General features: G+C 39.0%; 1 protein-coding gene across 1 annotated transcript in view; it reads right to left on the reverse strand.

The window, feature by feature from the left end:
- The window catches only part of LOC114433466 (neural-cadherin), a 233782-nt gene that overhangs the window by 38488 nt on the left and 181133 nt on the right, over positions 1–14161 (reverse strand). The window contains 3 exon segments of the mRNA XM_075353396.1: positions 6565–6688; positions 7640–7767; positions 10727–10854. Coding sequence (XP_075209511.1) covers positions 6565–6688; positions 7640–7767; positions 10727–10854 — 380 coding nt within the window.

Here is a 14161-nt window from a genome sequence, read left to right on the forward strand (position 1 = left end):
TTTCTTTTTCCACAGTGAAAAAACCCTGGACCAGTCTTCTAAAAGACAAACATCATGGCCGTCTGCTCAGAATGCTGAAAGGACGGGGGGACCTTGAACGTCTAAATTTGTGTCCCTCTGAAAAGCGTGCCACTTTCTTCTATTGATGCTTCACTGAGGAAAGCAAAGAACTGTAAAAACTGACAGCGAACATCAGAGAGCGGCTGATTGGCTCTGACCCCCTCAGCAAAGAGGCATCTTATTGGTAGCTGACCTTTAAATGCTACAACTCGTCTACATGTCGGGGGTTTGGACTGATTGTGCTGATGACTGGTGTCTCTGCAGCTGATTTATTTTCTGTGTTGCTACGCTGTGTGTATGTGTGTGTTTGTCTATGTGTGAGTGAAGCACTCAGGCTGATATTGTAGAGGAGTCAACTGCGGGGAGAGAGAAAAAAAAAAAAAAAAAACACCTGCCTTTGCATGAATTACAAATTGTGGCTTCAGCTGAGAAGAGTGTCACGCCCCCACGCAGAGGCACCGTAGGCTGCCCTATTTGCCAAGATTAATTTCAGGTGTGAGTATAAAAATGTAACAGCCTACGCAATGTAAAAAAGAAAACCCAAATATGCTGCTGGAGTAAAAGTTTCTCCACAAACAGCTGAATTTTAACTACTTTCATCTCACCTTAGAAGAACGAATGTAGAAAGTGTGCCGGTGCTGGTCAGGCAAAGGTTTTCCAGGCCAGCTTCAGCGCTACTTACATGCACCAACATCTAGAAGTATTGTTCTTTTTATACTGAGGTCAGACACTGATGCTGAGAGATATTTCATCCTAATGTATTGGAAATACCTCTGTTGCTACCACACTGACCTGGCTTTATATACAGAAGTACTTTCATGTTGGAAATCAAAAAAAGATCATATATATGCTGCGTTTCATTTGTACAATCAAATTGAAAAGAAACGCTCAAGGTGTGAGTGAAGCCAAGCATTTCTGCTTGAAATCAAGGGTCTTGACAAAAACGTAGCATTAGCCAGTCATGAATTTTCATACGCACAAACACACATATTTTCGATATGTTCATATATAATGAATGAAATTAAATTCTTGATTTGACTCACATCATGAGTGTTTCTTTACAAATTCAAAGTAGCGATGTATAGAGGACAAATGCCAAAACAGGTATCATTGTTCTCATGTTTATAACCTGACTGTATACACTCTCAACATCTACTTCTATATCAAGGTGTGCATAGTTAGGCAGCTTCTTTGCCTGAGGCAAAATGGGCCAAAACAGATCTACTGACTCATAAAAGTCAATAATATTGGGGCTTGATCACAGAACCGACAAACATTATGTTGCAAGTAGTCAACAATGTTGCAAGAAACATGTTGAGTAAAATAGAGCCAAATGAACTGCCAAAGATTTGAGAAGAAGCTACCAGGAAGCCATTCTGCTCCAGTGCTGTCATGTTCCAGAAGTACGTGGTGTTCAGTGCTTCAGACATGGCCAAGGTAAGGAAGGCTGGAATCTGACCACACTGATCACATAGTCTGAAACATCAAGGCATCAAGGGACAAGACATATTTGAAGACAGACTTGTTCTGGTCTGATGAGTTGGTGGAGCAGATGGATGTGCCCGTGGCTGTATCAGAGCTCCACTTTGACTTTGCCAGCACAGTGGAGGTGGGCTTCTGGTATAGGCTGGTATTATTAAATATGAGAAAGCTGGAACTGTTTTAGGTCCAACCAGCAGTGGTGCAGGAAGAAGCCTGCATCTTTCAAGAAGACCATGCCATGCTATTCTATGCATGGTCCACTGCATGCATCCATGTACTCCACTGTGAGGCTAGCCAGTAAAGGCTAAAACACTATGAAGAACTTGTGTGCCCTTCTTAAAGGGGAGAGTTATGGTGAAGGAAAACTAAACCTCTTTGAACAGTGTCTGGAGGCTGTGGTTGTAGCTGCACAAAAAGTCGATCGTCAACAGATCAAGAAACAAATTTCATGAATGGAAGGTTCATGACTGTTATTGACAATAAGAGTGGCTCTATTGGTCACTGATTTATTTATTTGGAAATGTCAGTAATGTTTATTTGTAAATTTTGAGTTGTTTGTACTATTCTTACTTTAACAGATGAAAATAATCAAGGGAGATAGTTTCTTGATAATTCTGCCCACTATTAGTTGCCCAGTTATTGTGCACACAAAGATATTCTCCTAAGGAAGCCTAAACCTCACTTTTACTATCTTAATTATTCAGGTTTGAGGTTTACTAACATGTTGGATTGACTGAGAGCATGGTAGTTGTTCAATAACAAAATAAAATACAAAACACAATTTTTCTAATAATTTCGCACACAGTATATGATGAAGATGTCTACAGTCCACTTAATAGGCTTATTTTTGTCACTGACAGACATGATGAGAAGTGTCATTCATGGACAAAATCAGATTTGTTGAGGTGATGCAGGAAAACATAAGTGTAAACATCACGAAGAATAAGACAGAACTGTCCAAGAACGAATGCAGTTAAAGTGCTTATTGTTATACAAACAAACTTGAGCGGTCTGTGTTTGTGCCGCTCTTCACAAAGCTTTTTACAAACTCCCTTTGGGGGACAAGTGTAGGTTTGTCTCGTTGTGCTACAATCGTCTGTCTGTCTCTCTGTAAAGTATGCCTGCAGTGACAACCAGGAAATCTGACACCATATCCCCTTTTCATGAAGAGGAATTGCTGTTTCAACAACGGAGCTACCTGCTACATACAGAGCGTCTTCATTCCAGCTCAGACAAACAGTAAACACAGAGATCTCTAGTGTCTGAATGAAGGGCTACTCGCACAAAAATGTAATTTCCCACTGCAGTGAGCTATTTCTGTCTGTAGGCCTCTTGGGCCTACATTGAAACCACAGTAAATAATATAGAGCAGGGCAGGCAACAATGACAACATTCACCTGTGGACTCGAGACACAGATATTGTTTTTCTTTAGGTGTGCAGCTGTTGTTTTGTAGTCAATACGCTGACAGATTTTGACTAGTGACTTTAAGTTACCATTGGTCTAGAGTGTTCAATAATGTGTCGTGACTCAGCCCAGAAACTTCACAAATCCAAGCACTGGTTCTCAAAAAAACCATTAGTCCAAATGCTGGAACCCCAGTATTTAAAAACTGGAGTGACAGACATGTCAAAGCTGCAGCACAACGTGAAACAATAAGCTGAGGGGAGAAAGACAAGCAGAATAATGACAGGAGGATGGAGACAGTTAAAAACAGACACCGGAGAATAACAGCCAGGGGAAAGACACAAAACTCCAGAATAGAAACATGATTATAAAACAGAAAAAAAATCTCCTCTTGTCACTTTTCTTGGACAGGACCTGACTTCAGCTCTCTTTATTTACCTACTGTTTATAAACAGCCACTCATCTCACTTGAACAGGTTTTAATAGAGCTGCCATGCTGTACTGCTCCGAAACACAATCATGCAAATACTAGTGTCAGCTACCTTTGCCACATAGGAAGCACTCGCACCCCAAGGGAAACAGATGATGTTGCTATGGCAACGGATGTGACACATTAGCACATTCTGTGATAATTCAACAACACCATCACAGGAAAAAAAAATAAGACAAAAAAAAAAATCATACAATGTCGGAACATGTCCATCAACATTATTAATCATCAGTACGCCTACTGTTGCTTGCTCTTTGGACGTTTATTATCCTCATGTCTGCCCACACACATCATGTAGATTTCTCTCATTAGTACACAGTGTTTGTGCAGCCTCCCGCCACGTCTCAGTCTAAGGTAAACTGCACTCCAAGCCCTAAGCAGTGCGGCCAAAAAAACCCTTTCATATTCCCACCTTTTTAGATTTAACATCGTAATAGAGCTTTAAAAAGCTCCTCTAAATGGGAGCAGATAAATTGTTTTTATGGAGACAATAGTCTAGCCAGACTCACTGCCATTAGAGAGCTTGTGGCTACTTACACGTAAGCAGACTACAAGGCAGAACTCATTATACTAATTGAATGGCTATAGGTGTTTTTCATTCATCAGGGATGACATCTGCTCTTTTCCACAAAACAACTGGGCTCTTACATGCTAACACAAAGAATACAATACAAATATGAGAACCGAAGACTGGTCCTTACAGCATAAGTGGACTTTACAACGCAGACTGGTAAATGTACTGTGCCTTTCCTTCCTGAGTCTGACAGACTGGCAGGTTGAGTTCTACCAGATTAATGCTGTTATAGGCAGTGTTGGGAAGAATACTTGGAAAAAGTATTCAGTTACTGAATACAGATTACATGCCCTAAAACGTAATTTGTAATGTATTCAGAATACGTTACTCAGTCTGAGTAACGTATTCTGAATACTTGGATTACTCACACATTGAATTGCATTTTAAGTGATTGAATGCAGCGACCAGCCCCTGGTGACTACAAAGGACGCTATAAAACATTCAATAAAACATCCAGATTGTTCCAGCTGACTGCATCACATCAATGTTATTCTATTTAGAGAAACAGAAATAAATAACGTAATGATGACAGAATAATATATCTTTTAAGCAATGCAGCCAAAGGTCATTACACACACAGAAACAGTGTTTGAATACGTACATCAAACAGACCCATGTATAAAACCAGCTGACTGCAAGTGACACATTCGTACTTAAATGTTAATCAGCCTCCTTTTGGACGGCGTTAGTTAGCAGCTAACAGCTAACTAGTTCATGTATTCAAGTGCTAACAGTGTACCGGCATCATGACTGAGGAGCATTAGGCATGCAGCACTTCACCCTCAGACTCTGACCTCCATCGGTCCGGCTGCTCTGTCCTCTCTGTCTCCTGCAGCTTTCTGTCCAGTTTGCTGATGTGAACCAAAAACTAGCTTTGATCAAAGATGTTTAATGGTAAGAGCTCTCACTCCAATGACTATTCACCGTTACACACACGTATATGACTGCACGATAAGAAAAGCGATAAGGAGAGTCAGAAAACACATCTGCAGTAAACACGATCTTTGTTGTAAGAAGACAAAGATTTTATATGTGACTTGTTCCATCCAGCAGAGTGAATAAACACGTGAAAGTACCGTCGTGTAATCCACTGATTTCACCAATGTAACTGTATTCTGATTACCATCTCTTTAGAGTGTAACTGTAACTGAATGCAGTTACTCATATTTTGTATTCTAAATACGTAATGTCGGTACATGTAATCCGTTACTCCCCAACACTGGTTATAGGCTCACATTACTGACATCTAGGACTGAACTTCTTCTTATTCTTTTTTAAGGTTGCAGAGAGGTAGGCGAGACATTATTGATTTCTAAATACAAACAATTTTCTAATGTTACAAAGCTGGTTCAATATTGCAGAGGGTCATTTTTATCGAATGCTTTACTCATTTGTCATTGAAGAAATGTTTTGATAAACTATGACTAAGGATTAAATGGAGTCCTGCCCTTGAGAAAGAAAGTGTAACACTGATAGGATACATAATAACAGGTTTAACACTGTACATCTTTTCTTACTCTTAATCGCCAAACACATTTATTCAACATCCCCACTTGAACCTTTGAAGAAGAAGCCAACAAGATGCGGTCATATCAGCACTTGCTCATTTCTCCTTTTAAATTTGAAGTGGTCACTACTGCAATGTTCAAAGCGTGTGCAGCACAGCTGGAGCAAAAATAAACTGTAACCATTACTGCTGGCTTCGAAAAAAAAAAGGTGAGAATCTCTGCTCCACTTCTGCTCACCTCTCACTTGTATAGAGGATGCAACAATGCAAGGATCAGATTGCAAGTACATGCAAATGTAGTGCATATTTAAAAATAGGTGGAAATAAAGAAACATGAGAATGACACATTATCACAATCAGCCTGTTTGGAGCAGTAATTCAGGCATCTTTTCACCATTTAATTTAGAATTTCATCCTATGTTAGTTTTGATGAACAGGGAGCCCATATCTGACACTGTCTGCATCTATGTTTAAACATCAGCCATAGCAAGCAAGACTCAGTTCTGGAGTAATGGAGTGGGGTTAGTTACAGGTTTATTTGAAGCTGAACTTAAATAAATTTGCTCCAAAGATAAATAAATTATTACACAATTATAAACAATTATTTTAAGCAAAATTTCAGGCTTTAGAGGGCACCAGGTTCTCACATAGCTATCATACCAGAGGCCTGTGCTCATACAGAAATAATTTGGGTTGGACTTGGATTGTCATGGTTGAGCATGGGACACTTGACTTCGAACTCTAACAGAGCAGCAGAAGGTTACTTAAAAGTCTTGACTTGAAGTCAGGCTGGGTAGAAGTGAAAAGGTTCATATTCCATTTCACTCTCTGAGTGCATGTGTGTTTGAAAATGCTTTGAGGTTACAGTTAAAAGCACAGAAAAAAAACCCTCTTACACAGCACAAGGGTACTGTGAATGTTGAAACCTGTTATTAATCCATTTATCAGCTAGAGTACAGGTGTGCGTTTGCTTACATGTCTGTGTGCTAATGGTTGTGTGGTTATGTACCAATGTGTGAGCATGCCTTATCATAGAGTGTGTTACCTTGCTGTCCACAACAAGGTTGCGGATGCAGCCGGTGAAGTGTTTGTGCTGAAGCTGAGGGTAGATGTAGGGGATGTCCTCGTTCACACCGCCCAGCTGGAGCACCTGGCTCACATTCAGGTGTCTAAAACACATAAAGGCAAGGACACACTGTTAGAGACACTTTTTTTTAAAAACGTGACTTTAGCTACAGCTTTATCATTTTTAATTTAGCTTAAACACAGAAAATCAAACATGTCTGTCATTCAAAGCAGTCAGTGGCTAAATGATTAACAGGCAAAGAATGATTTTTGTAGAGGGACGTTAATTGATTTTGCAGTGGAATAAGCTGTTAACACAACACTTAGTTTTCTTCAGAGAGAATATGTTTTTAATCTATAAACAAAGCATGGATGGATGACTTCTAGCATTCATTTGATAAATTAAAACTGCTGAAAAGAACACAAACAAAACAGTCAAGTGGCTGACAGTAAATCCAGAACACGCTAAACGAAAGTCTATAAGCATCCAGTCACTATACCGTAGAGCAATTTATCGGATTGATTGTTAATAAACAAATATTAGCTTCAAAATGCTTCCTGCCTTAAAAGCATTTCACACTGTATATATAAGGCATAAGGCATTTACGATCATCTAACAATCTTGTCATGACAAGATAACACATGTAGACCACTGTTCTTGCCACACTTTTTAGACCTGGACACATCAATTGAATTTTGTAAGAAGGGGTTACAGCTCTTCCTAAATACATTGTAGGTTATTTAGGCTGAATAAAAACAGGTAAAAATCTGTCCTGGCTTATGTGAACACATTTTATAAAGTATGTGCTCTGGGTGGGAGTGTCAGGTACACAGGGAGCTCTGGCTGTGGATAGTCTGTGGATGCAGCCTGTGATAACCATCTGGCCCTGGGTTAAGAATATGCATCAACATCCACTGTAAAAAGCAAGGAGCACATCATATACAAGTCTGATTAACATGAAACGAAATTGTACCTGAACTAATACTATACTTAACACACCAAAAAACATCTCACCTGCCCTTAATAAAAAATGTGTGAGCTTAGATGTGCCTACCTGTCTGTGTTGGGTGTAACACCCATCACTTCACAAGAAGAGAGGTCTTCGGTGGTCAACCAGCTGCCGAGACCCTCCATTTCCATCACTGCTGCTCCAGAGCATCGATCCAGGGTCAAACGTACTTCCTGAAAAAAGACGGATGATGACATGTTGTTTAGAAATAATGTTATGAGAGGAGTCAAACGCTACTGCTTTTCTGTGGTGTTTTTGCATTTGTCTACGGAGAACACTGCACATACTCTGCTGCTGTCTCTTATACCCATATCCTTTAAAAAGTGGCCAAACTGACACTGTCTGTCATATAAAAGGACTATAAAAATCAGCTGTTCCTTTAGGTACTTGAATGCACCACGTGAGAATTTATGTTTATTTATTTAGATTTATGGTCAGTTTAAAAAATACATCCAGATTAAGGCTAGCAAGGCTAGAAACCTGTTAATAATCCATTTATCAGCTAGAGTACAGGTGTGCGTTTGCTTACGTGTCTGTGTGGTTATGTACGAATGTGCGTGCATGCCTTATCATAGAGTGTGTTACCTTGCTGTCCAAGTCAAGGTTGCGGATTCAGCCGGTGAAGTGTTTGTGATTAAGGCTAGCAAAATGGTTACAATACTATATCACAATATGCTTCAATTAGAGATTATGCTCACAATAAACCACTCTAAGGTCAATCTGACACTTGGGAATATGTCGTACATTCTCAAGGTTTCATTTTCTTATTATGACTTTGTGTTCTCTTCTACTAGCCACGAGTGTGCTCTTCCCATAGAGGTGCAAGATTTTTTACTGCACTAAAAAAATAAGCCTGCAGTCACTTTAAAGATGTCTACAAAGAATGTCTACAAGCTCACGGTTCTGAAGGTTAAATTACACACAATCATCTAGACTTCAAATTAAATAGAAGTTCTTATAAAAAACATACTGTCACACAAGCAACAAAAACACTGGCTTTAAAATTAGTATCACTTGTTGGATAACAAGACGCTGTGATCAAACGTGTGCTTAAAGCATTAATATAACCTGTCTGAACACAATAAACATGTTAAAAGAACTAATTCAGTAACATTAATCATGAGTGTGTGATATGAAGCCATATGAAGCCACAGCCGACAATAATATGTAAACAATGGCAGTTGTTTTAAAAGGGCTTGCTTTCTGTTGGCTTTACTTTTTTATTTATAGCATCAGTCCCTGAGATCTTTTCTGAGACGATGTTTGTTTAGACCTAGTACTGTGTAGCAGTTACATTAGAAAAGAACAGCTCATGGTTCTTGGCTGTTGAATCATACAGTAGGCCTCCAGACAGCAGCTCTGGCCTTTTTGTTCTCATGCTGTCGCACAAACCAGGTTGAAAAAGCCGCTGCTGAATATTCAACAGCACAAATGAATAGATTCAGATGTATACACATCCCCCCCTTCTGATAATAACAAGTAATAATAACAGATGCACTCATAAAGGGGATGTGATGGTGACCCTGAAGCCATCCATTCATAAGAAATTGAAGAAATGAATAAAAGAACCTAGTGTGTGTTTGTCACAATGAATTTGCAGAATGAATTTAATAGTTAAGTGAACATATTTTGTATGGCAGGCTTCCTGAAGGCATGGCTTTTGTTAAAATGCTGTATTTTGAAGGTGATCTCAGGGGGCAATAAAGGTCTTTAAATAACCAGCTAAATAAGGCAATTGATAAATTAAATAATGCCTATGACAACAATCAGATAAAGGGGTGTGATTATGTCAATCGCCAACTGTCTTGTTGATATTTAAGAGAGGAAAAACAATAAGGAAGTGCTTATGTGTGAATCCTCGGAGGTGAAAAGCCGCAGGCGGTTCTCAGGCAAATGAAGATTAGCTTAATTTCACTCTAATTGAATTCACTTGAAATTATCTTGGGCTGAGAATGTCAAAGGAGGACTGTTGCAATCATTCGTCTCACTCTTACCACAAATATCTCCTGTTGTACTGTACAGTGCAGAGAGTTTTATAATACTTAATCACCACTTGGATCCCTAGGAAATAATCGTAATAATTAGGCCTTCATGAAGCCAAACGGGTGATATTTAGAGTTTATGATAGGAATAATTTTAATGTGATTGCCCATGTGTTCATTTTACATAACAACTGCATTAATTTTGTAACTACCTAAAGATTCACAGACATAACATGGCATCAAATATGAATTCACAAAGCAGTAAATAAATATTGTCTAAAAATCATATAAAGATGATGTCAGTCATTTGGATAAGGCAGGATAAAGTCCTGTTTTCAGTACCATTGCTATTTTAATTTTCACTGTGATGTTTGAAATAGACTGATCAATAAGAACATGAGAAGATATACACTTTATCTATCAAGAATAAATCACAATCCTTTAATGAGAAGAGGTTAAAAAATATATATTTTATTCCAACTTCATGAACAACAGTGTAGATTTAGGTGTCACATAACTTGTATAAAAGTGTATAAAGCAAAAATAGTCACCGTTAGTCTGAACTGCACACGGTATTTTAACCAGATGAGGAGGCTGAACACCACATCACCATCTATGCATGACTCTTTAAATGATATCTTTATTAACTTTGAATTAGAGTAGCAATAGAGTAATGTAGCAGATTTTTCCACTGTGGCAATGCTTAAGTTACAGAAACATGAGAAATTATGTTTGTTCTCAAGTTGTCTATTCTGGGGTGGGGTGGATTCATGCAACATTAATAATGCCAACATGCATGATGTTAAACTGATGGCAAAGATGTGTAAACCATATTGTAGCTTATTAGCTTCATGCAATTGTATCCGTGATATCTGCAACCTCAAATGACAAAGAGGTATTTGTACTGTTGTACTGTATATAGTCATATGAAGGCCTTTTTAAAGGTCACTCCAGCTCCCTTATAGCATTTTAAACCGCCGGCCTTCTAAACATATATTGTAAAGTCAAGTGTGTTGTTGCAGAGAACATTTCTTTTGGAGGTACCTCCAAAAAAATGTTTTTTATCTGTGTCCAAAGCACAGTGTGAATATACTTGGAGCTTATTAACTAAATAAATGGTGATCGGTGTTAAATGGATAAAGCGTCCCACCTTGCTGTTGCTGCGGATGTCCAGCCGGTGCCACCGCCTGTCTGCCACGTTCACGTTGCCTGGCAACTGTAGCACCACTGTGCCGGAGCCATGGTTGATTTTCAAAGTGGGGGTCCCATCTATTAGCTCTAGATGGAGAGGAAGAGAGAGAAACGAGGAGCGAATGAAGGAGAGGGAGATATGATTGTGATTGTCTTTTCTAAATATCTGCCAGGTTCAATAAAGCATCTATCAGAAATCATTAGCTTTTAAGAAATGTATTTTGAGAGCTGCCACTTGAAGCGTCTCAAACAGCACTGGAACCACTGTAATATGCAAAAAAGTGGTGTATAAAGTGTATTAAAGAATGCACACTGGCAGTCTGGTGCATAATGTGGCAAATTGTTACTATTGTCTCCCTATATTAGTTTTAATAAGGATTATTACACAGAGGCTGCTGTGAAGCACTTTTTCTTTCTTTCTTGTTTCAGTCAACAAATATATATATATATATATATATATATATATACAGTTATTACATTCTATTTTCTGACTTAGTCAAATGGGAAATTAAAAGTTAATGAAGTGGTTAAGAAAGCTTGTGTGTTAGTGTGCCCCATATGTAAGATATTATGGGATGGCATGTCTACCAACCAGCACTGGCAATCCATCATCATGCATGCTGAACTTCAAAAGTTCATGCTGACACGTAACACTGAGCACTAAGCATCTTCTGTTTATACCAAGCTGGCTGCAGTGACTCCAGTATCAGAACTGAGGCTCACAACTTTCTAAATGTTAATTTCTGCACTCCCCAGTGCAGGGTTTCCATGATAGTCATTCTCAGCATTACTTTAATGTTTCACAGAGTGTTCAAGTATTCACAAGGGTGTGTTTTTATAAAGTCAAAGGGATAAAACTGGTGTTCTTTTATTGCCCATGAAAGGTCTGTCACATTCAGGAGCTGACTTGACTTATGTAATGCGAAATCCATTGTGTAAGAGTCTGGCTATTAGGTAGCTGGTCATTACATTCAGGGCTGTTCCACCTTTTCATTATAGTTCACACTCCTGTGGCAGCGAGGACAAAGTGCATGAAAAGGTACAAGCCAAATCGGGTAATGCATTCAAATTCAATAGAAAAAAAAAAAAAAACTCTAATATGACCGCAATCACTTCTCAAAGTATGTTGTAATTATATTTTCAAATAATGGCTTATGTAAGTACTACAGCACGTCTCTGTTGGCTGTATTCAATTAAAAATAATAATAGGTCGTCACAGTTCATGTCCAATAGCTTATTGTTCCCACTTTTCCCACACATTCACCGCCAGCATTAGGGATTCAGTTTGCACTAATGCTTTGGAACAAACCGAATGTTCTTAGGTTGCATTTTGAAACTTAGTTGGCATGTTGAGGTTTCTGTACATGCTAGGATTAGAATTAACAACGAAAAACTGAAGACAAAACTCCAGTGTGAATTTCAAAAACTTCTGACATTTGTCTTCTTGCTGGCATCCGCGGAAGGTGAAAGTCAGAGGAGGCTGACACAAATCGAAATCCTTTCTTACTGCTCTCCAATCCGGCACTGTGTCTGACTTCAGCTGAGCTTTCGTCTTTTTTTTTTTTTTTTTTGCTGCATCTCTTGCAAAGTCAGTCAGTCAGTCTGTCTGTCTGTCAGCACACTTTCATCTCCCCTCTCCCTCTTTTACTTTCTGACTTGCTTTACTCTTTTATTAACATTTCCACTGTAACTGACATATTACAATGTGCTGTTTTCAAATAATCCACTGCTCTCTGTGAAATTCTGTTTTAATTAGGCACTGAATCGTGTTGATTCTGTATGTTTGTGTGCCATAACTTTTATCAGCACCTTCTTCATAGAATTCCTGACATGGATCTTACTGCACCTTCACCTTGAGCTAAATGAAATTTGGTGTTGCTGAGCACATGACGAGCTGCTCTTCTCTAATTGCCTTGTCAAGGCTAAGATGTGCCTTTGTGATGAGTACTCCCATACTTCATTATGCTGTCGCCTCTCACAGAGACAAAATCCAAAGACCTGGCCGTGTCATTTTCTTTAGCCACGGTGAGTGGAAGTTTGTTGTTCTCTCTCTCTTTTTTTTCTCCTCTTGAATTTCATTCAATTACCTGCAAGTTGATTTAGCTTGCCCTGGCTTTGAGATGAGTTGCTGTTGCACTTCAGGAACGATCCAATTAATTTTAATACACTGGCTGAGGCCAGGCGATTGACCAAATAGAACAAAGTAAATTTGATAAACCAGCTCAATTCTAAGCTTTCCTCCTTTGTTTAACTATGTTGTTGTCTTTATGTGGTTGTACCTCTCATCCATTCCCTTCTCATTTACTGACCCTGGCTTTGACTAATCTTTTTTTTCCACCTGGCCCTCCACACACTCGGGAGATTTGCCATCATCCCATCTTAGATACGTCTAATACGTCCATAGCCACAGTAAATGAACCTTCATAAACTAGGTCCCAATGTGTGTTTACTACATCAGTTGGAGATATTTAACTGTACGTCATGGTCTATTTGCATATTCACACATTATTATCTCTTCTACTGCACCTTAAAGGGATATTTTTCAAGTCTTTGACACTGTTATCGACAAGAAATATGCTTACGTTATGCTAATGAATGTTACTGTTATTACAACAATCCAAAAACAATGACAAATATTGTTCAGAATATTCTCCAAAATAACCTAAAGTTGGGTGTTCTTCACCTGCTACTTCAGCGGCACACTATGAAAATATTTTTCCATCATCGTCTGGAGTAAAAGAGAGACAGTCTGTACCATGTCCTGAACTTAGAATCAACTGGGTTGAGAGCTGCTTTGTCACAGTCTGGAGGCCAGTTTTTTTGCATTTGGGGAACACTGATTTCTATTCGAGTAAGTTTGTGTGTGCTTGCCACCCACAATGTTACCGCTGCATTGCTGTCTGATTTCCCAGAATGTGAGGCAGGCCAAGGGTTATCAAAAAAAAGGAACCCGCATTAATGCATTATTATCACATTGACTGAGTGTTTGTCAGTTTTGAACGGAAGCAGAAACCACCCAACAGCAGCTACAAGTTCCACTGACCGACTGATTATCTGGCTCTGCTAAGAACCCTACTTGTCAAGATTGACGTGACATTTTCCCCAAGAGATGGAAGACCGACTTCAGAAGTCTCTGAGGAGTAGCGCACAGAAGAAGCAACAAGAGACATACTCAAAAGCAAGCGTGAGTGGCAAGTGACTGTGTGCAGAAAATGGAAGGAAGCAAGGGTGGTAGAGCAAGGGGGAAGACTAGAGTCAATTAGCAGTGAGGTGTAAATGGTAAGGTGTTGATACTAAAACAACAGGCTGGATGATCAAAAGGGAAAGAAATAATTGTGAAATGGACAAAAAAACACGATGAGCAGACGAGAACATAGACACCTCTAAGTCTTCT

This window comes from Parambassis ranga, chromosome 3, assembly GCF_900634625.1.
Source record: "Parambassis ranga chromosome 3, fParRan2.1, whole genome shotgun sequence".
Taxonomy (NCBI): domain Eukaryota; kingdom Metazoa; phylum Chordata; class Actinopteri; family Ambassidae; genus Parambassis; species Parambassis ranga.